The 25,072-nt window shown below is 55.4% G+C and overlaps 2 protein-coding genes across 8 annotated transcripts in view; both read right to left on the minus strand.

The window, feature by feature from the left end:
* Window positions 1-422: 422 nt before the first annotated feature.
* Window positions 423-15,987, minus strand: CACTIN (cactin, spliceosome C complex subunit). The gene is made up of 10 exons (XM_036459887.2): window positions 15,630-15,987; window positions 12,180-12,651; window positions 9,667-9,762; window positions 9,148-9,293; window positions 8,031-8,193; window positions 7,835-7,949; window positions 3,926-4,118; window positions 3,090-3,212; window positions 2,698-2,981; window positions 423-1,868 (listed from the first exon to the last, which is right to left on the minus strand). The coding sequence occupies exons 1-10, from the start codon at window positions 15,803-15,805 to the stop codon at window positions 1,378-1,380; spliced, it is 2,259 nt and encodes a 752-aa protein (XP_036315780.1). The 5' UTR covers window positions 15,806-15,987; the 3' UTR covers window positions 423-1,377.
* A 2,196-nt stretch (window positions 15,988-18,183) lies between these two features.
* PIP5K1C (phosphatidylinositol-4-phosphate 5-kinase type 1 gamma) overlaps window positions 18,184-25,072 on the minus strand; it is a 51,175-nt gene continuing 44,286 nt past the window's right edge. For 4 of the 7 annotated variants that reach the window (XR_004991857.2, XR_004991855.2, XR_004991856.2 and 1 more), the window contains one exon: window positions 21,156-23,064. Coding sequence is in view for 3 of the 7 variants with exons in the window: in XM_036459890.2 (XP_036315783.1) it covers window positions 20,784-20,786; window positions 21,066-21,149 (87 nt within the window). In the remaining 4 variants the exon portion in view is untranslated. The other 3 variants (XM_036459890.2, XM_036459889.2, XM_036459891.2) reach the window with 2 other exon arrangements.

The following is a 25,072-nucleotide window of genomic DNA, read 5'->3' on the forward strand; positions in this document are numbered from 1 at the left end:
ACGGCACAGAAACGGCCCTTCTCCATCCCGGCCCAGGCTGGTGGGCAGCCAGGGTCTGCCGTGTGGAGAGGCTGCTTAACCAGGTGCATTTCCCCGAGTCACCACCTGGCTCAGGTGAGAGCGCCTCACCTCCAGGCATCCACGGTCAAGTCCGATAACCTGATGGGAGGGAGGCTGATGGGCCGGGGGCGGGGGCGGAGGAAACTGGCTACCAGCAGCTTCCTAAGGAACAATTGGCTATTTTTAGGTGTGGTTGTTTTAAAAGGTCTTGGTTGGGTTTAATGTCTCAGTTGTGACAAACGTGCTGTGTCACAGGAGACGTTAACAATGGGGACAGCTGGCTGTGGGGGGAGGAACCGGGCTATCTTCCCAGCATTTCTGAAAATCTATGAGTATTCTAAAATAGAGCATTTATTAAAAAAAAAAAAGTACTCTATGAGTAGACCAATTAATGAAAGTAAACAAGATTTCCCCTCCCCAGTTAAAAAAGTCTTTTTAGAGCAACAACCTAAAATACTTCCCGGTGACGGGGCTCTGGCGGGGCTGCCCGAGGAGCCGGGGGTTTGGTGCGGTTCTTTCCCTCTAGAAATGTCTTCATCACAGAGCGCCAACAGCCATGCTGCTGGGGTTGGCCCGCTGTGCTGCCGACAGCCTGTGCCTGTGGGCGAGTGACTGTCCGTCTGACAGGACGAGGAGGGCAGCTGTGTGGTGGCTGGGGGGTGGCCTTAAAAACAGCGTCCGAGGAGAGGGGAACACAGCTGCACCCATGGAGGCGTCTCCTGGGCTCCCTTGCTCAGTGGCTGTGGAAGGACTTCTCAGTGACCCTTGTTCCTGGACCTGTTGGTGGGTGACAGGTCCTTCGTGCCCACTTGGGGAGACTGACCACCACCAGCACCAGGGGAGGTGAGAGTGATGTCCCTCAAATGGTCTCTTTTGGAACATGCACCACAAGGGTCCGGGTTCCACGGAGTGGGCACTGAGGGGGGCTGCTGGGAAAGGGCCAGGGGTGTGGGCCCTCCAACAGCCGGCTGTGTCCAAGGGCCAATCAATGCTCTGAACGTGGATTTCCTCAGAAGCGTGGGCCTCCCCCACCCGCCCCTAGGCCTGCTCTGCAGAGCTCGTCTAAGCTGGAACTGGGGCTTCACTGCCCACGTGGACAGGAGGCTGGCTGACACTTGCTGGGTTCCCTGGGCTCAAAGAGTCCCCCCAGCGGCCCCTCCTGCACGTCAGGATCCTGGGCCGGCCCTTCCCCGTCCTCCCTCAGGTCTCGGAGGCAGTTCCAGGAGACTTGCTGTTCTCACAGGGGGAGAGGGGCTGTGGCCCACCGGGGAAGGCTGCCAGCCTCACGCCTGCCAGCCGCCCGGGGACGCAGGGCCGTCACCGCCGGTACCGGTAGCGCTTGAAGTGGAACCAGAGCTGGAAGATGCCGTTGGCGAACTGGCAGCGGAAGCCGTGGCGGTGCGAGTACTCCCACTCGCGGTTGACGATCTTGAAGGCGATGTCCTCGTAGGGCGGCCCGGCGTGGAAGCGCAGCGTGGCGAAGTCCTTGTTGTCGGCGCAGGCCTCCAGGAAGTACTCGGGGGTGGAGCGCTTGTCGATGAGGTCGGGGTAGAAGATGTTGAACTTGTAGCCCTGCACGATCTTGGGGGGCGGGTTGTCGAAGTCGTAATGCGTCTGGTTGTACTTGTTCCACTCGAAGCCCGTGTGCACGCGGTTGAAGAAGCGCGGCTTGCGAGGCCGGTACTTGTCAGCCCACAGGTAGGCCTTGCCCGTCAGCGGCATCTCCACGCTGAACTGCGCCTCGTCCTGGCCCATGCCCTCCTTGGCCCGCCGGAAGAAGATGTCCTCCGCACTCTCGCTTGCGTCGCCTGCGGGAGGCGGGAGGCACCAGCTTCAGATTCCTGCCCTCCAGGCGGTGGCAGGGCAGCCGGAGCCTTTCACAGAACTGAGGCCCAGGGAAGGCACAGGGAGCGGCAGGCCCTGGCTCCCAACTCCCCTGCCGCCCAGTGCCCCATCCTCCGCCATCGATGCCCATCGTCCTCCCCGTGTGGGTGTCCTCCCAGGGTGGGCACCAAACATGTATCCCGCTGGGTGGCCAGAGTGCCTGGCGGTTAGGCCTCCAGGGGACCCCGCTCCTCTCTGTACCCAGGACCAGAGCAGCTCAGGGAGGCTGAGGTGCATAAGGAGCTCACAGCAGGGCTGGGAATAGGATGTAAAACCAACCGTTGCCCTGGCTCAGTGGTCAGCGCGCCAGCCTGTGCACTGAAGGGTTGTGGGGGTTGTGGGTGCCAGTCCCAGCCAAGGGCACATACCTTTGTAGGTGTAGGTTCAACCCCCAACTCTGGGCAGGGAGTGTGTGGAAGGCAACCTGTCTCTCTCACAACAATGTTGCTATTTCTCCCCTCTCCCTCCCTTTCACTCTCTTTAGAAAAAAAAAAAATCAATGGGAAAAATATCCTCAGGTGAAGACCAACAACAAAAAAGCAAAACAACTTCCCGACCCCGTAACCACCACCCCTCTGTCCTTGGGGCCAGCGGCCACCAGGTCCAAACGAGAGAGTGAGGAGACAGATGGACGGATGCTCACAGGCAGGGAGGGCGGGCACAGACACAAGACCACCACCCAACCCCGGGTTCGCGCAGCCTCAGGGCGTCTTGCCCCCCAGCCCCCCCCCCCCCGGGCCTCGCTGTGAATACCTGTGACCTGGAGCTGCTGCCGCGACAGCTGCAGGCGCTGCAGGTCCTCGTCGGGCTCCAGCACGTGGGCGTCCAGCGGCAGCTCGTGCGCCGTGAGCAGCCGGGGGCTGTACTTGCCGGCGTCATAGTCGTCCAGGCTCTGCTGGATCAGGTCCTCCTCCATGAGCACAGCCTCGCCCTCGGCCTCGGCCTCTGCCGCGGTGGCCTCCTCGGCCTCAGGCTCCCCGGGGCCGCCCTCCAAGGAGGGCCCTGGTGGGGTCAGGGCCTGGTCCTCGGGCTCCAGGCTTCAGGGAAGAAGGCAGGGCTGGGTGAGCGGCGCCCTGACCCCTCCAGAGTGCGCGTGGGGTTCCTCCCGGGCCCCAGGTGAGAAGGGAACTCTGGGCTGGGCCTACCTGTGGCCCGGAGACGGGGGCTCCTGCTTGAGGATGGGGAAGAGGGGCTCGCTCTCCACGCCCTGCTCCTGCTTCAGCTTGTAGAGCTTCTGCCGTAGCACGTCCTGGTGCCGCTCGCGAAGCCTGAAACGGGGCCTGGGGGTCACCCTGACTGGGTGGGGAGGGGACCCCCACCCTCCCTCAGGCTTTCTCATGACCCCTCCTTTTGCTGCTAGGACACAAGAGGTTGAGAGGGCAGTAAGTGGGTACACAAGCTGGGGCTCCAGCCCAGCATGGCCATTCCAGGGTCAAGGCTTTGGCCATAAAGATGGGCTTGAGGTCAGGAACCCCCATGCCTAGGAGGGGCAAGTCCCTGGAGCAGGTATTCACATGCGGGTGTAACCCTAACACAAGGCCGGGCAGAAGGAGGCGGAGCAGCAGAGAGGATAAATTTAGAGGCAAGTCCACAGTTAGTGGCAGGCAGGCGCTGTGTTTACACAGCAGTGCCAAGCACGCTGAGAATTTGTACACAGGGTGTGTGGGGCCAGCAGGAGGGGACAGCAGCCTGGAGGCCTCTTGCGATGCCTGTTAACCCTAAGTGAACAAAGACCAGGCTCCTGGGAAAGGCGTATGGAAGGCCACTGTGGGAGGCCCTGCTTGACCCCCACAGGGCCCGGAATCCAGGTGGGAACATGAGCAGCTCTTCCCGGACACAGCGGGCGCCGCTGGCCAGGGTACTGTGGCCCCAAGATTACCCAGCAGGCCTGATGGAGACGACCCGTCCCCCAGGCAAGATCCCAAGAGGGACAAGACCCTCCCACCCAGCAGAGTGCTGGCTGAGGCCTGCTGCCACTCACCGGGCTCGTGCCATGTGGGCACGCAGCTGCTGCAGGAGGCTCTCCCAGTATCCCATGTCCAGGTTGGGGCCCCCGGCCCGGATCTTGCCCTCGATACCCTGGAAGATGACCTGCAGCTGGCTGTACGTCTTCCCTTTGAAGACCAGCTGCACATCGGAGCTGACCGAGGTGTTAACGCCCTCTCGTCGCTCGCCTACGGTGAGGCAGGGGCCGCTCAACACCAGGCTTGGACCCAGGTACCCAGTCCATCAACCGTGCCCACCGCTCCCTTCCCCAAACCACACAGAAGGGCCAAGAGTGTGTGCCTGGCAGCTGTTTAGAATTCAGGTTATGCTACGCCAGTCCCAGCTGGGTGATCCTCTCGGGGCCTCCCCTTTCCCTTCTATGAAGCCTGGTGAGATCATGCATGCGAGGACTGTGCTGTGCCACGGCGGGACAAACTGCCCGAGACAAACAGGCCCCTCTGCCTGCAGGGAAATCTGTTCCAGTATCTATCACGGGCTGCAGGCCCAAGGACACATCCCTTCCCTCTAGACTGGAGGGCCCCTGAGGACAAGGCCAGACACTGCCTGAGCCACACCAGGCTCCTTGTTGTTTACCAAAGGTGCCCAGCCCCTGCCCCAGGGCCTTTGCACACGGGGTACTTTCCACTCCTTAGCACTCAGCAGGAATGTACCTTCTACCAGGAAGCCTTCCCTGACTAACAGACTGCTCCCTTGCCTTCACACCCACCATGTGGCTTCCTGAGGGCCGGGACCCCCTGGCTTCCCATTGCTGTGAATAGGAAGTGGGTGACAAGCCCATGCTCCCACTTGAAAGCAGGATTCAAGAACCACAGTTGTGGACACATGGTCACAGTTGATCAGATAAGGTTGAGAGGGAACCAAGTCCCTGTAGCCAACGAACCTTGGACCCCGAATCACACCTTCATTGTGTACCTGAGTCGCCCTTAGCAGCGCTGGCCTCAGTGGTCAACCTACAGGCTGAAAGCCTGCCCTCGGTCTGTGCAGGCCCAGAAATAACACAGGTCCAAACCAAATTCGGCAATAACCCCCTCACCAGGCCAAGCAGAGCCAAGTTCTACAATCACTCAAATAGACAGAGCAACCAGTGAAAACTTACAACCCAAACAAACCGCCCTGCTGGTGCTGTTCCCACAGAAGCGAAGAGCAGCCGAGTCACGTTTAAAGGAAGCCATGTCATAGGCCTGGATGCCACCTGAACGCCAGCGGCAGAGCTTTGAACACGGGCAGACATGTGGGACGACCCTTCAGCCAGTGGGGCAGGGTCTGTCGTCAGCCTCTGAAGAAACACCCTGCTCAAGAAGTCTACAGCCAGCCCGCTGCCACAACCAGAGGGAGAGAAGCACTTCCTGGCACACAGGACATCACAGAACTACGCCTGCCTTCCTTCAGAAGCCACGGCAGGTTGTGCCCCACCAAGACGAGGGCACAAACCACAAAAAAGGGCTGTGTACCTGGTTGGCGTGGCTCAGTGGTTGGGCATCAACCTATGAACCAGAAAGTCACGGTTCAATTCCCCACCAGGACACACGCCCAGGTTGTGGGTTTGATGCCCAGTGGGGGTTGTGCAGGAGGCAGCCAATCAACGCTTCTCTCTCGTCATTTATGTTTCTATTTCTCTCTTCCCCTGACTCCCTCTTTAAAAAAAAAAAGGAAGAAAAGGGGCTCCTTCACTGATGAAAACGAAGGGAGCCCAGGAGGGTGGCAGGGGCCACTGTGCTGGGGGTGGGAGAGAAGGGGCCCGGGAACAAGAAAAAGGCCTGATCGGCTTCTCCATGTGTCTGAGCACTCCCCGACTCAGCTGGGAGGCTGGGGCCCATGCAAACAAAGGGGCACTGAGCACCCAGGAGGCAGCTGACCGGCTAAGGTCACTGAGCTGCCTGTTGGCTTGGGTTTGCACCCAGAGTCCCGATCATAACTGTTACTCTGTCCACGGGCCTCCCCGCCCCCTTCCAACCAGTTCTACAGCCAGTCCCACTGCCACCAGAGATTTCCTGACACATTTCTGACAAGAGTTTCTCTTCCTTTCTCCGGAAGTTACTGCAGGATGTAATTGCTAAAAGGACGTGAGAAACAAAACTCCATTTACAGAAAGAAAGGATATTTATCCTTTTCTAAGAGGAAGGAAACTGTCCTGGCCCACATCTGAGCTCCAAATGGCATTTACACAGGCCAGGGGGAGGGGTGGGCTCACGTCCTCAGCCACCAAGTGGGTGATGAAGGATGAAGCTTGGCAACAGGGACGAGAGGTCACAGAAGCTGGAAGGGTTAAAGCCAGTGGCTTGCAGGGGTCCTCAAACTTTTTAAAGTGGGGGCCAGATCACGGTCCCTCAGAGGGCTGGAGGGCCGGACTATATGAACTACTAATTCCTACTGTAACACCTCGGCTGCGCTCACTGCCCAAAAAACCTGGCAGGCCGGGTCAGACTCCTCTGCGGGCCGCATGTGGCCCGCGGGCCGTAGTTTGAAGACGCCTGCTTTAGGGACTGAGGGTGGGCCTGCTGCATTCTGCCCCAGGGGACAAGGGGCTGTGTCTGGGGAGTTCATTTCCCCTTTGAACATACACATGGGGTCGTTTAGATGAAAAGAGAACTGATGTTCTTAAAAAAGAACACCAGATTGAGCAGAGGGGTTTCCCTCCAAGCAGAGCTGGGTCCTGCTCTTAAACTGAGTTTCGGGAGAAAACCTGAAACCCAAACAAAAAGCCCTTCTGGTACTGCTCCCAGGGATCCTGCGCTGCCCAGTGATTTTTAAAGGAAGCCCCTTCATCCAGAGAGAGCCCTTAGCACAGGACCTGGGCGCCCACTGCTCAGTGCTGCCCCCTAGTGGCTCTCACAGAGGCCTCCAGAGGGCTCTGGAGAGTCCAAAGAAAGATACTGATGTTTGCAGAGTTCCTAAGGTCAGCTTCCTGTGGAACCACCCCCAGTGGCAACCTCCACCAACGCAGATGTGTCCCCACGACAACCCCCACCAACGCAGATGTGTCCCCACGACAACCCCCACCAACGCAGATGTGTCCCCACGACAACCCCCACCAATGCAGATGTGTCCCCACGACAACCCCCACCAACGCAGATGTGTCCCCACGACAACCCCCACCAACGCAGATGTGTCCCCACGGCAACCCCCACCAACGCAGATGTGTCCCCACGACAACCCCCACCAACGCAGATGTGTCCCCACGACAACCCCCACCAACGCAGATGTGTCCCCACGGCAACCCCCACCAACGCAGATGTGTCCCCACGGCAACCCCCACCAACGCAGATGTGTCCCCACGGCAACCCCCACCAACGCAGATGTGTCCCCACGGCAACCCCCACCAACGCAGATGTGTCCCCACGGCAACCCCCACCAACGCAGATGTGTCCCCACAACCCCCACCAACGCAGATGTGTCCCCACAACCCCCACCAACGCAGATGTGTCCCCACAACAACCCTCACCAACGCAGATGTGTCCCCACGGCAACCCCCACCAACGCAGATGTGTCCCCATGGCAACCCCCACCAATGCAGATGTGTCCCCATGGCAACCCCCACCAACGCAGATGTGTCCCCATGGTAACCCCCACTAACGCAGATGTGTCCCCAAGGCAACCCCCACCAGTGCAGATGTGTCCCCACGGCAACCCCCAATGCAGATGTGTCCCCACGGCAACCCCACCAATGCAGATGTGTCCCCATGCCAACCCCCACCAATGCAGATGTGTCCCCCCACCAACGCAGATGTGTCCCCATGGCAACCCCCACCAATGCAGAAGTACCCCCCTCCACCAATGTAGATGTGTCCCCACGACAACCCCCACCAGTGCAGATGTGTCCCCCAAAGCACATCTGGTGTCTTTCTGGTCAGCCGGCTTGGGGTCAGCGCTGGCCCTGGGTTACCTGGGCCCTTGCCAGAGGCCTCCAGCTTGCGGAGCTTAGAGATCTCATCCTCCGTGATGATGGTCATGTCCCGCCAGAAGTCCACGTTCTTGCCCTGCTCAAGTTCCATGTACACCTGGAGGCGAAGGCACAGAGGGGTGGGGTGAAAGCACGGTCTTGGGGAGGCCAGGGTGTGGGTGGTAGGGCCGGGTGGTACCTGGATATCCTCCAGCAGGTCCTCCATGTCAGCCACCGTGAGGCCATTGAGGAAGGTGTAAGGCTCATGCATCTCCACAGCCAGGTCATCGTCCTCAGCGCTGATGTACTTGGCCAGCAGGTCAATGGGCTTGGCCCGTCCATCCCGGATTCGAATCTTGGAGCTGCAAGGAGGAGGAGGTGGTGTCAGGTCCAGGATGTGACTTGCCTGCCATCATGCTGCCAATGGGAGTGACCAGTGTGGGAACTGGGGTAGGGGCCTGGCTGGCAGGGGTGGTGGTCAGGGAAGGCTTCCTGAAAGAAGAGGCATCAGGTGGAGAAGACAGACAGGTTAATGAGAAACAGGCCCAGAGAGGGCCAGGGATTAGTGTGAACATGGGGTCTGAAGGGCAGCGGGTGGGAGTGGACAGAGAGGGACAGAGAGGACCACTTCTCAATGGACGGGCTGCCTCGGCTGAAAGATCTAGAGCTTTAGTGCTGTGCCCGAGGGGACACACGTCAGAGGCTGATCCTAGTCTAACCAAAGGGGCGCCATGATCAGGAAGGTCCAAGCCCTTAGCCAGGACTGGTGTAGCAGGGAGAAGCGCAGGAGAGTGGGCTCTGGGTTACATACACTGGGCCGCAGGCTCAGTACCCTGTGGCCTCAGATAACCCCACCCCCAGGAACTCCATTTTCCTTCTCTGTAAACACAGCTGATGAGCAAACACTTTGCCTGTGGGCTGCAGGTGAAGGGAGGAGCACAGGTAGTGAGGGTCCGGGCCCAGAACGCTCCCACTCAGCTTGTGCAGTTCCGCACATGGAGCCGGTGTATTCAGGGGTCTCTCTGCACCCAGCCCAATGGGGGAGCCCACCAGCAACAGGTGTACACGCAAAACCGGGACTAGTGCCAAAAAGGGGCTCGGGGAGCAACCCCCAAAAACCCGAAGGGTGAGGGGGAGCCATAGAATAGCGGGTTCTAGGAAGCGTGAATAGCAAGTGCAAAGGCCCTGGGGCAGAAACAAGCTCCATGAGTTTGCGTCCAGAAGCAGGCTGGTGGTTGAAGGGAGTGATACAGGGTTTTGGTGAACAAAGGGTGGTAGTGGGCAGCCTCCCCCAGCCCCCGCTCCGTGCACTGCACCGAAGTTTAGCCTGCTGGAGATGGAAGTTGTCCTCCTGTTCCTCCCACGTCTTGAAGTGCTCCGCCTCCTTCTCCCGCTGCAGCATCTCCAGCTCCTGCTCACGCATGGCCTTTTCCCGCTCCCGCTCCAGCCGGAGCTGCTTCACCTGGGAATGCACAAGGAGGATGAGGGCAGGACAGCTAGATGATAGGGGGTGGAGGGGACTTGTGAGGCCTGCCCTGTGCCCTCTCAGGCCATGGGATCCCCTAGGGTTGGGACTGGGACTATAACCAAGGCCTGGCCCAAGCCCGCCAGACTCTGAGGAGAGGCCACCCTGAGAGGAGCGTCTGAGAGTCAAGCCAGAGGCCAGCAGAGCCGATGTGGAGAGGAGCAGCTCGCTGGAGACACTGCCTGAGCCCCTGGATGCAGCTGTGCCTAAAGCCAAGACTTTCCATGAGAGCCAATCAGGTTCTGTTTGACTTAAACAAGGGCAAACCAGCCTGGGAGCCCCAATGAGGGCAAGTCAAGGGCACGCCCACCTTCTGCAGCTCCAGCCGATTGTCCTCCTGGATCCTCTTGTTCCGCTCCTTCAGCTCTTTCTCCTCCAGGTGGCCGATCCCCTTCTTCTCCAGGGCCTGCAAGGGCCGGCACGGCCGCTGGGTGAGGGGCCTCCCTTCCTCTGCCCTCCCTGGCCCCTGGCCCTTCCCATGAGACGGCTTCGACACACTCACGTCTACAGACCGAAATGAACGAAGCCCAGCATCTGCTTTAGCTCAGAGGAAGGACCAGCCCAGGGCCCCCTCACTGCCTCCCATTAGAAGACGCCTCCACCCCCACCTACAATCAAGTCAGTTTATAAACCCAACTCCGAAGACCCTCTATGTCAGGGAGTGGGCGAAGCACCGAGGAGAGACGGCTGGGCCCACTCCTGCAGGCTCCTGGGAGTCCCTTGGGACCTCCGGCTCTTGCTTCACATAGAAACCCAGCTGCGCCCGCTGCGTGTGGTAAAGCCTTCTCCTGGGGCGACTCCCCAAGGCCAGGCTGGGCTGAGAAAGACTCATGGAGAAATGCCTGGACAGGTACGTGCATAGCCCAGACTACAGCAAGCTTGTTCATTTGAATTTATTAAGTGCCTACTGTGTGTCAGGCCCTAGGACTGCCCTGTGGAGTTCAGTTTGGCAGGAACTATACATTATAAGTTAGGGTATTTAGAAATCATCTTTGCAATGAGACCTTTCTGGGCCTGCTTATTTATTTTTTAATCCTCACCCAAGGATCTTCTCTCCATTGATTTTTAGAGAGTGTAAGGTAGAGTGGGTGGGTGGGAAGAGAGGAGGGAGGGAGGAAGGAGAGGAGAGAGAGAGGGGAACACCAAAGTGAAAGAGACACATTGATTACTTGCCTCCCACATGCATCCCGACTGGGGCCAGGGATTGAACCTGCAACCCAGGTATGTGCCCTTGACTGGGAATGGACCTAGACCCTTTGATGGTAGGTTGATGCTCTAACCACTGGGTACACCGGCCAGGGCTGGACCTGCTTATTGTGGTCACTGCTGCACACCTGCCTTCGTTCTCTCCTCTTGTACTTTGCTAACTTACTTATTACAGTTTGTCTTCCCCACGAGGCTGCTGGCCCCACAGGGATAGTGATTTTTGTTGCCCTCGCTTATAGATATGTGCCCAGAGTCACAAAGGTTCCAGCACCTGGTAGGTGCACAATACTAGTTTGTTAGTAAAGTGCTAGAAACGCAGAGGCAGTGCCCTGATAATTACTACCAGGGCAGCTTGGCTGGAGTCACTCAGTGGCTGAGCATTGCAACCTATGTACCAGATGTCATGGTTCGAATCCCGGTCAGGGCACATGCCTAGGCTGTGGCCTTGATCCCCAGTGGAGGGCGTGCAGAAGGCAGCTGATCAATGATTCTCATCATTGATGTTTCTCTCTCTCTCTCTCCCCCTCCCTTTCTCTCTGAAATCAATAAAATTAAATTTAAAAAAAGAATACCAAGAGGGCCAGGAGGGCCTCTCTGAGGAGGGACCATGTCAGCTGAGATCTGGAGGAGAAAGAACCTCCATGCAAGAGGCAGGAGTGTTCTAAGGCAGAGGACCAGTGTGTCCTGAGGCAGGTGAAGGGCGCTATGTTCAGGAGACTGAGAAGAATCCACACTTCAGCGTGGGCGATGAGTGGAGCTGCCCCCGCCTCCAACTGTGGCCCCGCTCTCCCCCACCAGTGACGGGTGCTGTGTGGGATTGGACTGTATGTCCACGTCTCAACACCTGGAAGCTGTGAGTGTACCCTTATTTGGAAATGAAGTCTCTGCAGATATAATTAATTAAGATGAGGTTAGACTGGATTAGACTGGGCCCTAATTCAATATTTGGTGTCCTTATAGGGAGAGGGAAATTTAGACACAGACATAGAGGATGGCGCCATATGAAGATACCAACACAGAGGGGAAGACAGCTACTGACAACAGAGGCAGAGACTGGAGTGATATAGCCACAAGCTCTGGGTTGCTCCTAGCAACCACCAGAAGCTGGAAGCCATAGGAAAGATCCTTCGCCAGATCTTCCAAAGGGAGGATGGCCCTGCTGACACCTTGATTTCAGACTTTTGACCTTCAGACATGGAAGACACATTCTGTGGTTTTCAGCTATGCGCCATGACTGCAGGTAAAGGACCAGAGTGTAATTTTCATCTCAAGAATGAAATGACAGCTCTGAGCTGACAGAGGATAACTGTGGAATTCCATCCTGAGTGTGTGACACTAAGAACCTATTCTCCAGTCACATTGAGGTTAGGCTGGTGTGGGGGTCAAAGCATGCCTGAAGTGTTATACTGCAGGAGACAGTAAACAGAGTAAAACCTGGCAAAACCAGTGTACGTATGGTGCATGGCAAAATGCAGTCTGGGAATGTGTGCTGTGAGTGCTAACATCTCTTGAAACTGAGGTTGTAAAAAGCACACAAAGTAAAAACAATGAGGCAGGAAAAATTTGGCACAAGCACAGAGCTAACCACCAAGCACTCCATGGCTGTGCTGGGCTCACCTTGTTCCATATGAAGGTGCCCAGGAGGTTGTTGTCGCCGAAGGGGTTGTCGGTGTTGGTGTAGCCCATGTACTCCTCGCCCCAGCCCATCTTCTCCCGCTTCTTCCTCTCCTTGGCCTCCTTCTTGGCCAGGCGCCGGGCCCGCTTCTCCTCGGGCGTCTCGAAGGCCTTCATCAGCTCCTCCTGCTGCTTCCGCTCCTCGCGCAGCCGCAGCCGCTCCTGCAGGTCCTGCTGCTGGCTCAGGGCCGCCGCCACGTCCCTCGAGCTCTGGGAGCGGTCTGGGGACGCAGAGCTGGAGGAGGAGGAGCAGGAGCGGGTCCGCCGGCGGCGGGCCCAGCGGCCCTGGTGCTGCCACTGCCGCTCATTGCCGGAGTCAGACGAGGAGGACTGGTCCTGTGAGCGCCACTGAGGTGGCTGTGGGCTCCGGCCCTGTCTTCCTCGCCGCTGCCACTGGTCTTCCTCTGAATCTGACCTGGGAAGGAAATCCGAAAGGGCTTGCTCACTGCTCGCTGGTCAGTCATTTGTTCAACATACATTTAGTGAGCGCCTGCTGTATGTTGGCCCTGTTCTAGGTTCTGGGAACATAGCAGTGACAAAAACATTGATGGTCCCTTCCTTCGTGGGACTCACATCAATAAGGAAACACACAGTGTGACATGGGATAGTGCTTTGAGCTACAAAGAAATTATGTAAAACGAGAGAACAAAAGGTCAGAGAGGGTCTCCCTGAGGAGGTAACTGGAAGAAGTGGGTGAGGGAGCTATGGGGAGTCTGGGGGGAGGATGATCCAGGCAGAGGGCATAGCACGAGCAAAGGCCTGGGCAACAATTTACTTGGCGTGTTCAGGGAACAGCAAGTATGGCTGGAGCAGAGTCAGCGAGGGGAACAGTGAGGGGATGAGGGCAGGAAGATAGGCTGGGGCTGGATGGTGCAGGAACAATGAGTGGCCGGTTTGGCTCAGTGGTTGACTTTTGAACCCTTTCCCTTCCTCTCTGAAGTCAATACAAATATATTTAAATTAAAAAAAAAAAAGTTTGAATCAAAAGATCTGATCTCTCCAAGGTGATGAGAGGGCTTACAGGAGAAGGTGGTGTTTAAACTAGTGATGCAGTTGGGTAGGAGAAAACTGGAGTAAAACTGACAGCAATGAAGGGCCAGGGAAAGGCATTGGGAATAGGGAACAGAATGGGCAAGCCCCTAAGGATAGATTCTTTAGTGTTTAGAGGCCTCTGAATGAAGAGAGGAAAAACTAAACCTGTCTTTAGTATGTTAAATGTTCCACCTATTAAGCTCACACAAAAAAACCCTGGAGACTTCCAGTCAAGATGGAGGCATAGGTAAACATCATACTAGAATCCTCCAACAACCACATAAAAAACATTAGAACAACCATCGTTCAGAAACTCCTAAAATCTAGTTGAATGGAAATCTCTTCCTCTCTCTCTAAATTTAAAATCAATTAAAAAATATTAAAAAAAATAATACAATGAAATGTCTGGAGGTAAATCTTGGCTATAGAGGTCCCCTTAGCTCAACCCCACACCAGCTCCTCGCCATCCCCTGCTGAAGCCTCTCTGAAGAGGGACCATGTCAGTGAGATCTGGAGGATGAGAAAGAACCAGCCATGGAAAAGGTAGGGTTTCCCCATAATTCTGGCTGTAAAAATCAGTGGGGACTGTGGCTGAGACTGGGCTGCTGGAGTCCCAGGCAGTTCCTCTTCAAGGGCACATACTAGACTCACTCCCTCTGAGCTCCAGCACTGGGATAGCAGCTTGAAAGGAACCAGGGTCATGTGGGGAGGAACTGAATTGTCTGGCATCAGGGCAAGAGTTGGGGTGCGGTTTACCAGGCAAAGCGCTGGCAGAGGCCATGGTTCCCCATAGTCTACAGGCAGGAGCCATATCTGAGTCTCCCTCAACCTGGCCCAACTGTTTACCCCACCCTGGTGATTCCCTGAGACCCAGCCTCACTCAACTTGCATTTCCAGTGGCCTTTCCCATACAGCTGGCTTCTCCTGACTTAGGTTTTGGACTTTCCTAAAATCTCTAAAAGCAGCAGCAGCTGGCCTCTGCATATTTTCTGCCTCTTGCTAAGTGGCCCCAGGCCTGGCTCTAGTAGCAGCCTGCCTTGGTTCACAGCTTGGCCTCTCCGAATATCTCCAGGTCCAACACAAGCAGCAGCCATCTGCAGATCACTCTGTAACTCGCATCAGGTGGCTCCAAGCAGGGCACAAATGGTGGCCAACTTTGCACTTCTGGGAGGTCCCAGAGCCAGTGCACCTGATGGACAGCTTCAGATGATGCTGGATTACAACTACGAACCTACCACCTCCACGAATGACACACTAAAGAGGTGGACTCCATGAGTACCAAAGCCCCTTTGAAGCAAATCCTGTTCCATAAGGTTGACTTCTGCCTAGCAGCTCCTTTACTATAGTAAAGCTGGTCCTTGGAGCTGGTTGGACTGGGGGTCAATCCCTTCCAGTGACACTAACAGCAATCAAGACTCAACTACAACAGGACAGTGCACACAAGCCGCACTGGGGCAGAATTTTAGTAATTACTTTGTGTGTCATGAGATGAAAGAGGTTGAAATTTCCTGGGGTGAAGGAGTAGGAGGCAATGAGTGTCTGTACAGAAAATCTTGGGTCCCCATGGAAATATTGAGGACACAGGTGAGTAAACTTGGGGGTCACAGTAGGCAAGAGAATGGCGGCCTGAGTGTCACAGCCTGATAGAGACTGAGCCAGCACTGGGACACAGGCCTTGGAGTCAGTCCCCATCACTGTGCTGGTGGTTCCTCTGTGCTGGAACGAACTCAAGTCAATTCTGGTAAGGCGTCCCATCTCCAGAAGAAAAAGGACTGTGGTCCCTGGGGACACTGAGACCCGGGGCCTAGGAGTCAGAGTTCTGCACCTGTCACCAACAGCTCTCTCACACCCACCTCCATTAGCAAATGTTGTCACCTCTACTTCCAAAATCCCACTAAACTCAGCCCACGTCCTCACTGTGCCTCCCACAGTCTCCCTCTCCTGAAGGCCACCATCATCTGTTGCCTGGACAACTGTATTGTCCTCCTCCTCCCTGGTGTCAGTCCTGCCCACCTCCTCAGCCAGTCCCTTCCTCACGGGAAAGCCAGAGAGAGTTCTGCAAAGTAAGCCGGACCACGTCATTCCCTGTTCACAGTCCTCCCATGGCCCGGTGCTTCCCTACGAATAATGGCCAAACCCTTCACCACGACAAGAACCTGCGCGATCTAACCTCCCATTACCTTTGTGTCACCTGCCTCGCATCCTGGGCTCCACGCAGTCCCTCCAAGCACTCCGTGACCTGCCTGAAACACCTCTCATTTCCTTCCGCTGCTTGACGTCCATTTCTCCAGGAAGCCCTAGCTGCCTAATTCGGGGGTCACTCCCCTCCCCAGGGCAGAAGCTGAACCCCCGGAGCTGCACCTGCGCTCCCGGCTCCGCCGCCTCCGTCGCCCTTCGTCGTCCCGGCGCCGCCGGTTTCGCCGCCCATGGCTCCCGCTCCGATTTCGGCTTCGACTCCTGCTCCGGCTCCGCCGCCTTCGGCCCCTGCGATCCCTGCGACCCGTTGACCGCGAGCGCGAGCGTGTATCCCGACCCATCAGCTGGGACGATGGCGGCGGCGCAGACGCAGAGATCCGGGGCCTGCGCCGGGGCCTTTCCTCCGCCGCGGCGCGCGCCGGGCTGCCCCGTCCGAGCCTGAGCCGGGAGGTGGGAACTCACCCCGCCATCCGATCCGCGGGGGCTCTAACGCCTTGTAATCCCCCATCTCCTGCCAACGCGGTCCGCGTGGTAGGCCCCAGCCGGGCTGTCAGGGACGCGCCCATCAGGCAGTGCCAGGAGCAGCCCCGTGTGGGTCCTCGTGCCTCAGGACCTGAGGCCCCGGAGCGGTGCGAACCCGGAACTGTTAGTGGGAAGGGCTCGGAGGGACGAGACCAAGAAGGGGCGGGTCCGGGGAGGAGGTGGAGCCTTGTGGGCGGGGCCAAAGGAGGCCTATACAAGGAGCGAAGACTCCTGGCGTGTGCAGGCAGGGAAGCTCCAAGACCATAGGTTCGAGTCCTGACCTCTCAAGATGACCAAGAGTAGGAGCTGGATGGAGACTAAAAAGCCTCAGATGTTGGGCTGACCTTCTATGAAAGTCACCCATCATGCTGCACCGTCTGTCAATGAATAGTTATGTACTTCAGCGAATGAGCTTTAAAAAAATTTTGGATGACACTTATAATAGTTTCCATTCAACCCACTATTTTATTTTTTATTTTTTTATATGTATTTTTTTAAACTGATTTTTTACAGAGAGGAAGGGAGAGTGATAGAGAGTTAGAAACATCGATGAGAGTCATCGATCAGCTGCCTCTTGCACACCCCCTACTGGGGATATCCCTGCAACCAAGGTATATGCCCTTGACCGGAATCGAACCCAGGACCCTTCAGTCCCCAAGCCGACGCTCTATCCATTGAGCCAAACCGGTTTCGGCTCAACCCACTTTATAGATGGGGGAAACTGAGGCTCAGAGAGGGGAAAGTCACTTTAACACCTCTCCCTTGATCCCAAGAGGTAGCTGCAATTTGAACTGGGTGGTCTAGCTTTGTTCTTCGGGTGCTGGGGATCCATGGGAGGGATAAATGTGGGACTAGCTGTTAAGGGTTGTCCCTAGGGCTGGTGGGTAGGATGAGTCAGGGGATAGGACAGGAGGCTTGGAGATCCGGAGGACCCCAAAGACCTGCTCCGAGCTCTCCCAGCCCACCTGAGGACAGTACTTAACATTTTAAACTAATTCTTTAAATCTTTACCTTAAAATATAGCTTCATAACACCACCCTAAATGCTGGCGTTGTATGCTCTACTTGTGCTTGGTACCAAGATGCCAAGTGGGGTGGTCTTCCGAAGAATCCCTTATCCTCTAAATAGGTTTTTTCCTTGATCAGTACTATAGAGGCTTTATAAGAAATTGCTGTCCCATGCTAGACAACTTCATGCAAATTGTTAAAGAATATATACTATGAAAACAAATTAGTACTTATATTGTAAATATATGCCAAAAAAATGTCTTCCAAAAGAAATAACAGTAGGCCATCTCTGGCCACCCCAATGACAAACCTGCTTGTCATGGGATATGGGTTGTACCAGCGAGGCCTGGCCCTGAGATCTTCAAAATGCAGATGCATCTGTGAGAGTATTTGCATTTTAATATGTGAATGTGAGGAAAGTACCTTCTAGATTATGTGTGTGTCTAGTTTATATGTGAGCTGAGCCATTCTGCATCTGCATCTCTGATTATAACTGGGTTTCCAAGGGCTCACTTACAGACAGGTCTGACTTTTGACACAGTGCTTCTAAACTGGGCGTCTGGTGGAAATATTTTCCCTTTAAATGGGGTCCATGCATTGCTCAGCATGAGCCATTTTGGGGAGTGTTTGTTCATTTGAGCTGCGCTGCAATGATATCAGAAGCTTTTATTTTTGTTAATCCTCACCCAAGGACATTTCCCCCCCATTTATTTTTAGACAGAGTAGAAGGGAGGGGGAGATGTAACATAGATGTGAGAGAGCCACATGGATTGGTTGCCTCCTGTACAGGGTCAGGGATGGAGCCTGCAACCAAGGTACATGCCCTACCGGCGAGGGTGATGTCAGAAGCTTTTAAAAGTTTTTCAAGGTGAACTAAAATCCAGGAGGCCACAGCTATTAAGGCAATTAAGACATTTGGGTCCTGGCCCTGACCGGGTAGTTCAGTTGGTTGGAGAGTCATTCTAATACGCCAAGGTTGTGGGTTTGATCCCCCTAGTAAGGGCACAGAATCAACCAATGAATGCATAAATAAACGGAACAACAAATTGATGTTTCTCTCTCAAAGCGGTCAATAAAACAAAACATTTGGGTCCTGTTGTTATTTTAAATCTCCTGAGGGTTTGTTTTGTTCAAAGCGGGTCCTCAAACTCCTAGACCACAGGAACGCATAGAGAGGCAGAGGCAACAGATGCGTATTACCCGATTTATTAGAGATCTCTTCAACATAAAAAGAGGGAGGGGTGGGGGGGCCGGGGCTGCACATGAGTGTTGTCAGGGCCAGCAGTGGCTGTAAGGACACGGAGGTGCCCAGGAGGCTGTGCTCCGGATTGTCACGTACTAGACCAGGGGCTGAGCACGCGGAAGCCCCGGTGCGAATTAAGACACACAAGGTTTGCAGTTTCGTTGTGTTTTGAAATCAGTTCAGCCATAAAAACAAGGTTGGGATGGGGACCGTGGGCTGTGGTGACAGTACCATGGCAAGAGACCCCATCAGGGATGGGAGTATTGCACTAAGCCAGGTGGTGGTGGTGGGGGAGGTTTGAGAGGCTGGCAGGGGGACACACAGAAGGTTCTACCTTGTCAGCCTCGAGAAATGCCTTTCGTTTTTACAGTACAGCAAGTCAGACCCCGCTGCCCAGGTTCTCGCGACAGCGGCTATCAGAGATGAGTCAGGAGAGAAGTGGGGCCATTAACAGATTTCCATCCTTGGGGGGCCGGTGGGTGACGGCGAGGTGGGCTGATCCAGGCCTTCCTGGTCAGGGGTCTGAGGAAGTCCATGGGTCCACTACAGTTATAAATAAGGTCTTGCCTCCTGCCCCCAACCCCGCCCCCCGCCCAGAAAAGAATGGACAAATGCCTCCCATCAGCACAGTCCTGGGACAAAGAATACAACACAAAATGGGTCTCCAAAGGGGCCTTTCTGACTTAACATGAACACAGAAACGCCACATCCAGGAGGTTTGCAAATTTCTCCTAAGAGTCAGCATCCAACCACTGCATTTGTTCCGTGTTTCCCTCAGGAGAGCCCAAGGGGCCCAGCAGGGACTGGGCTCGTTTCCAAACTGACCGAGGATGGCATGGACGCAGGGCCCACTGCCCCAGGGCTGTGCTGCTCCCGTCATCCCCGCCGGGGTTCGATGTCTGTGCCCAGCCTCGGGGGCCTGGGCGGTGACCCTCACGTTGGTGTCTGGGTGATGCAGCTGTCCCCGTTAAGTCCTCCAGGTCTGAGATGCGCCTTCAGGAGTCTGCCTGCCTTCTTGGTGGGACTGGTCAGGAGCAGACTGGGGACTTGTGGCCAGGGTGTCTGCAGACAGCACTGGTCTGAAGTCCAGGTGAGGATGTTCCCCAGGCTCTGGACAAGTGCTTCTTGGGAAGTAGGGAGAGAATGCTGTCTTGCTTCTTGTTAGGGGTACCTGCAAGCTTATTCTGGGGGTTCTCTGAGGCCCCCCTTCTCCAGGCTGCATGGAGTGTCTCCCAAGGCTCTGCTCAGAGTTGAGGTGCTGCCCCTGCACACCCAGCAAGAGGAGAGCCTTCGGGGTGCAGCCTGGTTCTCCAGGGAGGGGGGACAGCAGCCAGACCAACAGTTCCCTCCAGCAGGCTGCTGAGGTGGGATGAGGGGGGACCTGCATAGCAAGAACCAGCAACAGTATATGCAGCTTGCAAAGGACTCAAAAAGTCAGATTCCTAGATCAGTGAGTTATCTGGCTGCCTCAGGCTCCCCCAGGGAGGCAGGGGCTGGCGAGGAATTCTTCCAAAAGATGTGGCTTCTATTCCAGGCTGGTTCCCAGCTGTTCCCATGTGGGCCTGAGCTGGTGGGGGTCCACGGAGTGGGCAAGGGGCAGCCATTACTGACATTTCCTCTCAGGAGGTGGGAGTGTGTGTAGGTGGGGGTGTGAGAGACTCTGCAAAGCTGTTGGCTACAGCAGCCCCCTCAGGGTATCCTGGCATCACCCAGTGGGGCTCGGGGCCCAGGAATGGCTGCCCCTGTTGAAGATGACGGAAAAAATACTGTTTCTCATTAAAGAACTTTTTCCTTTAATCTGCACAGGTGTCTTCATCAATTAAAAATGAAAGAGAGGCTGCCCACCCATCATGGGGGGCCTCTTGCTGCAGAGTCTGTCCCTCTGGGCCTTGCGCCTGCCCATGGGGAGGGCCTGCTCCAGCTCTCTGGAAGTCCCGTGGCTAAGGGCCCAGCTGCCTCCTCTGAGTCGGACGTTTTGGAAATCCTTTGAAAAGGTGTCTCCCATCACGTGGGCCCTATCTTCCAGACACTAAGCGGTCCACGTGGATGGAGAGACGTCCACATCCCTGAGGTGGAGCAGGGCGGCGCCTGCGGAAACTCAGAGCAGGATTTTCACCTGGAACGGCTGGACCATGGGACACAGGTCCTCAAAGCCAATGAGCCTTGTTCTCTCAGCAAGACACATGCAAGCATAGCAAAGAACCAAAAAGTGCATAGAACAAAGTGTCTTCTTTTCCCGTGGTGTGTGTGTTTTTTGTTGCTGTTTTTTGTAAAAAAGCAGCCGTGTGCCGCCGTCTCTGTGCAAAGAGTAAGGACCCAAAATAAATACATGATCGGAAACTCAGGAAGGTTCACAGTATCACAGGCGCAGGTAGTTGACGGAACCGGGGCACTGCTTTGCAGCCCGGAGCATCAGTGACCATCGCCAAGGGGAGGAGGCGGGCGAGCGAGAGCCAGCGGCAGCCAGGTGGGCACCTCCTGTGCTCTGGGCCGAGCTGGGCTGGCCAGGTGTATGCTCCACTCCTATGGGTTGGTAGTTCGCGGGAATTACTGCAGGAGGCAAGAGAGGCAGGTGAGGGCAAGATGCGCCACGGCTGGACCCCCCACCCGCTGGGCCTCCCGTGATGTGGCCTGGCCCCACCACTGCTGCCTCAGGCCAGGGACTCCTCATGCCGTGAGGGCTGGACACAGACCCCACCGTACTTACATATGGGCTCCCACACAGTCAGAGCCCAGGCCTACCCCTCCCGCCCCAGACTTATTTCCCCTCAGTCCTCGGGGTGCTCTCAGCCCCAGTAGGCCAGGCTGGCGGGCCATGGGCACACTTACTGTGTCGCTCTCGCCGTCGGAGGCTGAGTGGGCCTGTGCGCTATAGTGGAGCGGGGAGTACACCCAGCTCCTCTCATCGGTGGGCTGGAGGGCGGGCAGGCGGCACGTGCAGGAAGGGCGCAGAAGAAGAGCAGGGTGTGAGGAGGCACCAGAGAGGTGAGAGGGAGGAAGGAAGAAACAGAAATAAAAGAGGCGGACCCCCAATGCAGGACAAGTGGGCAGCTCGGCCCCCGGCTGCCCTCGCCCTGATGGGGACCTGCCCCCAACCTGGATGGGCCTCGAGATGGGCAGGACCGGGGCTGAGTGGCCTGAGCAGGCAGGGAGGGCGGCAGGAAGCAGTGAGTGCAGTAGGGGCGTGCCGGCAGGGCGGGGAGGAAGGGTGGCAGGAGCTTGGTTACTGTGCTGTCCTCTCCTCCTCCTCTGCCCATCCGTGACACTAGCCCAGCAGTGCCCAAGCCCAGATCTCACCTGCCATGCAAGCTCTGGGGGCGCTTAAAGGTGCAAGGTGGTGGGTGGCCTAGTGCTCTTCCAGCTGTGTCTGGGGAAGGGGTTCCCCATTTTGTCATCAGATTGGGGGCAGGCGTGCTTCCCTGCCAGATCTGCTTTCGTCTCAAAAATCTCCCTGGGCCCTGGAGGCCTCCTCAGCTGTCTTCTTTCTTCCACCAGGCCTGAACACACCTCCCCTGGCCATGTCCACCTGGCTGTCCCCAGGCCCTAAACCTACCACAGCCACAACCAACAAGCCCCAGACCCACCTCTCCTGCACTCACTGCCCCTCAGAGCCCACCTGCTGCTTCCCCCAACCTGTGTCTGCTCAGCACCTCTCCTGCCACTCTCACAGGCCAGACCCCTGTGCCCATCTGTGGACTGGCACAAAGGCACATGGGGCAGCGGGACAAGACACTACTGTAGACCCCACTCACTCCTTCACACGGTGATGGCACAATACAAAACCCTGCTCATCGGCAGCAGCTCGCTCCGCCTCCCCTGCCCCCCTGGGAGCCTGAAGGCAGGGCCAGGGTGACTGGGGGCTGCTTGTATCCAGTGCCCAGCACAGGGCAGCTGCAGGAGGGATTGACACCGACCTAGCTGCCCTGCTGGGACTCAAAACATGAGAAAAGAGGGCCCCCTGGACCCTCTATAGAGAGATGGGTCTGGGGGAGGGAGGGACCCAGAAACTGGGGATGACCCCACTAGAGTTAGGCCAAGGGCTCATCTTCCTGCAGGCCTGAGGGCCCTTCCTGTCCTCCCATCCAGACTTCCTGTCCTCCCATCCAGCCTCCACACTTCGGTTTCCACTGCGCCCCCTGCAGACACTCTTCTGCTTCCTTTCCACCCAACCTGTGTTTTTTAAAGTCCAGGTCGACCCCTTCCAGGCCCCTTTGCAAACTGCTCCCCCCAGAGATCCCTAGGGGGTGCTGTGCGTCCCCAGCTGATGGGTGATGGGAAGACAGTGTGGCCGGAGGCTCTGGCGAAGTAGTCTTGATACCCAGTGGCAAGCAGTGGGGTTACTGTTGGGGCCGTGATGTGAGCCTCCTCTTGAGAACAGAAACTCTCCAGTTCTTTACCCTGATCCACCTGTTCACACTGTGCAGCTCTGGGCAGGTTACTTGGCCTCTCTGGGCCCTTCATTAATTGTTTATAATGATAATAATAGGACTGATAAGGTCATTGCTGCATGACATCTACATAGCATCTCACTGGGTGGATGAGTGTCAACTACACAGAGGCTGGACTTCGAATTTGTCTAAACTGTGTGCTCTCGTGGGCTCCCTGAGGAGCAGAGGCCTCAGTTATTCCATCTGTGAAGTGGATATGAAGATACTAACTCCTCTCTCCTGCAGCTAAGAGCCCAGCTTTGCAGTCCTCACTGACCCATTGACCATCCCCATCAGAAGGGCAGATGCCCCTTGGGGAGCCATCAGCAGAGAAGTGTCCGTTTGATTTGTCCCTTGCTTAGAAGGGTTGGGAAGAGGTGGCCTGGGGCTGGGGTTCAAATGTAGATTCTGAGAGAGAAACCAAGATGGCGGCATAGGTAAACGCCTAACTGCAGCCTCGCACAACAATTTCAAAAATACACCTAAAATACAAAATGGACATTATCCAGAACTATAGGAAAGTTGACTGACTGGAAATTCTACAACTAGAAGGAAAGAGAAAACCAGAAGGAAAATCAGAGGAGCTGTAAAAGCCTAAGGTACAGAGACACGGTGTGCGTGTGGGGAGAGGACGGAGCCAGAGAGGAGGGGAGACTGAGTGCCTGGCTGGCGTTCCCTAGCGGGAAGGAGATAAAAGCTCTGGACTGTGCTGAACCCCAGTTCTGACTGCTCTGAACTCCAGTTCCGACTACACTGAACCCCAGTTCTGGGAGAGACCCTGGGGACCCAGGCTCATACAGAGGGAATCTGGGCTGGAAGGTGGGAACTTGGGCGAGCAGCAAAAGGCAGAGCTCTGGAGGCGTGCACGTGAATGCGTGTAGAGGACAGACTGTTGATTGTCATAGTGGGAAGGAGACAAAAGCTCCGGACTGGACTGACCCCCACTTCTAATTGCACTGAACCCCAGTTCTGGGCTCATTGGGGGGCGAGACTAGACTGTCTGGTAGTGGGCGAAACTCGAGGGCATCTTGCTCTCAGAGGTGTTTGCAGCAAGTACCGAAGGAACATTACAAGTACTGAGGAACACTGAGACTCAGGAATCTGATAGGGAGGGGCAGGGGGGAAGCCAAGGCTGTAGGCTCCACCCTGAAACTCCTCCCCATCCAAGCTGACTGAGCACAGAGGCTTTTGCAATTTGCAAGTCTAGTCGAATAAGGCTGTCTCCTGGCATAGACATAGCAGATCCTCATAGCAAATTGGCCTGGAGGTCAGTTCCTCCCAATGATACCAACAACAATCAAGACTTAACTACAACAAGGCTGTACACACAGTCCACAAAAGGGTGCACCAAGAGTGTCTACCTCAGGTAACTGGGAGGCTGACCCACTGAACCATATAGGACCCCTTAGCACACAAAGCCACCCTACCAACTCAGGGAAACAGCGAAAATGCCGAGACAAGAAAACAGATCACAAATGAAAGAAATGGAGTACAACAAGCGACTGGATACAGAGTTCAAAACCACAGTTATAAGGTTTTTCAAGAATTTCCTAGAAAAGGCTGATAAAATAAATGAGACCTATGAGGATACGAAAAGGGATCAACTAGAAATAAAGAATACACTGTCTGAAATAAAAAATATTATATAGAGTCCTAAAAACAATGAAAGATCACAAGAATTAAGTCAAAGATTTGAAACACAAAGAGCCAGAGGACACTCCTCCGCAGAAGCAAGAAAACAAGAGAATCCAGAAAGTTGAAGATAGTGTAAGAAACCTCTGGGACAACTTCAAGCGAACCAACATCAGAATTATGGGGGTCCCAGAAGAAAAGAGAGAGCAAGATACCAAAAACATATTGGAAGAAATAGTGACAGAAAACTTCCCCCACCTGGTGAAAGAAATAGACTTACAAGTCCAGGAAGCGCACAGAACCCCAAACAAAAGGAATCCAAAGAGGACCACACCAAGACACATCATAATTAAAATTCCAAGAGCAAAAGACAAAGAGAGAATATTAAAAGCAGCAAGAGCAAAGCAGGTAGTTACCTATAAAGGAGCACCCATACGATTGTCAGCTGATTTCTCAACAGAAACCATGCAGGCCAGACGGGAATGGCAAAAAATATTCAAGGTGATGAATAACAAGAACCTACAGCCAAAATTACTCTACCCAGCAAAGCTATCACTGAGAATCGGAGGCCAGTTAAAGAGCTTCACAAATAAAATTAAAAAAAAAAAAAGCTAAAGGAGTTCATCACCACCAAACCAGAATTATATGAATTGCTGAAGGGGGTTCTTTAGGAAGAGGAAGAAAATAAAGATAAAAATTATTAACAACAAATATGTAACTATCAACAAGTGAATCTAAAAACCAAGGGAATTAAAAATTTGATGAACAATATTAACT

This window comes from Pipistrellus kuhlii, unplaced genomic scaffold (genome assembly GCF_014108245.1).
Source record: "Pipistrellus kuhlii isolate mPipKuh1 unplaced genomic scaffold, mPipKuh1.p scaffold_m20_p_30, whole genome shotgun sequence".
Classification (NCBI taxonomy): domain Eukaryota; kingdom Metazoa; phylum Chordata; class Mammalia; order Chiroptera; family Vespertilionidae; genus Pipistrellus; species Pipistrellus kuhlii.

What these genes read in the sequence shown, in the direction of transcription:
- CACTIN (XM_036459887.2), bottom strand. Translation starts at nt 15,805, where the DNA reads ATGGGTCGGGATACACGCTCGCGCTCGCGGTCAACGGGTCGCAGGGAT. An exon ending in GCACCTTCATATGGAACAAG is followed by an intron (nt 9,763 to 12,179) that starts GTGAGCCCAGCA and finishes CGGCCCTTGCAG; the next exon opens with GCCCTGGAGAAGAAGGGGAT. An exon ending in CCCCCGTCTCCGGGCCACAG is followed by an intron (nt 2,982 to 3,089) that starts GTAGGCCCAGCC and finishes TCTTCCCTGAAG; the next exon opens with CCTGGAGCCCGAGGACCAGG.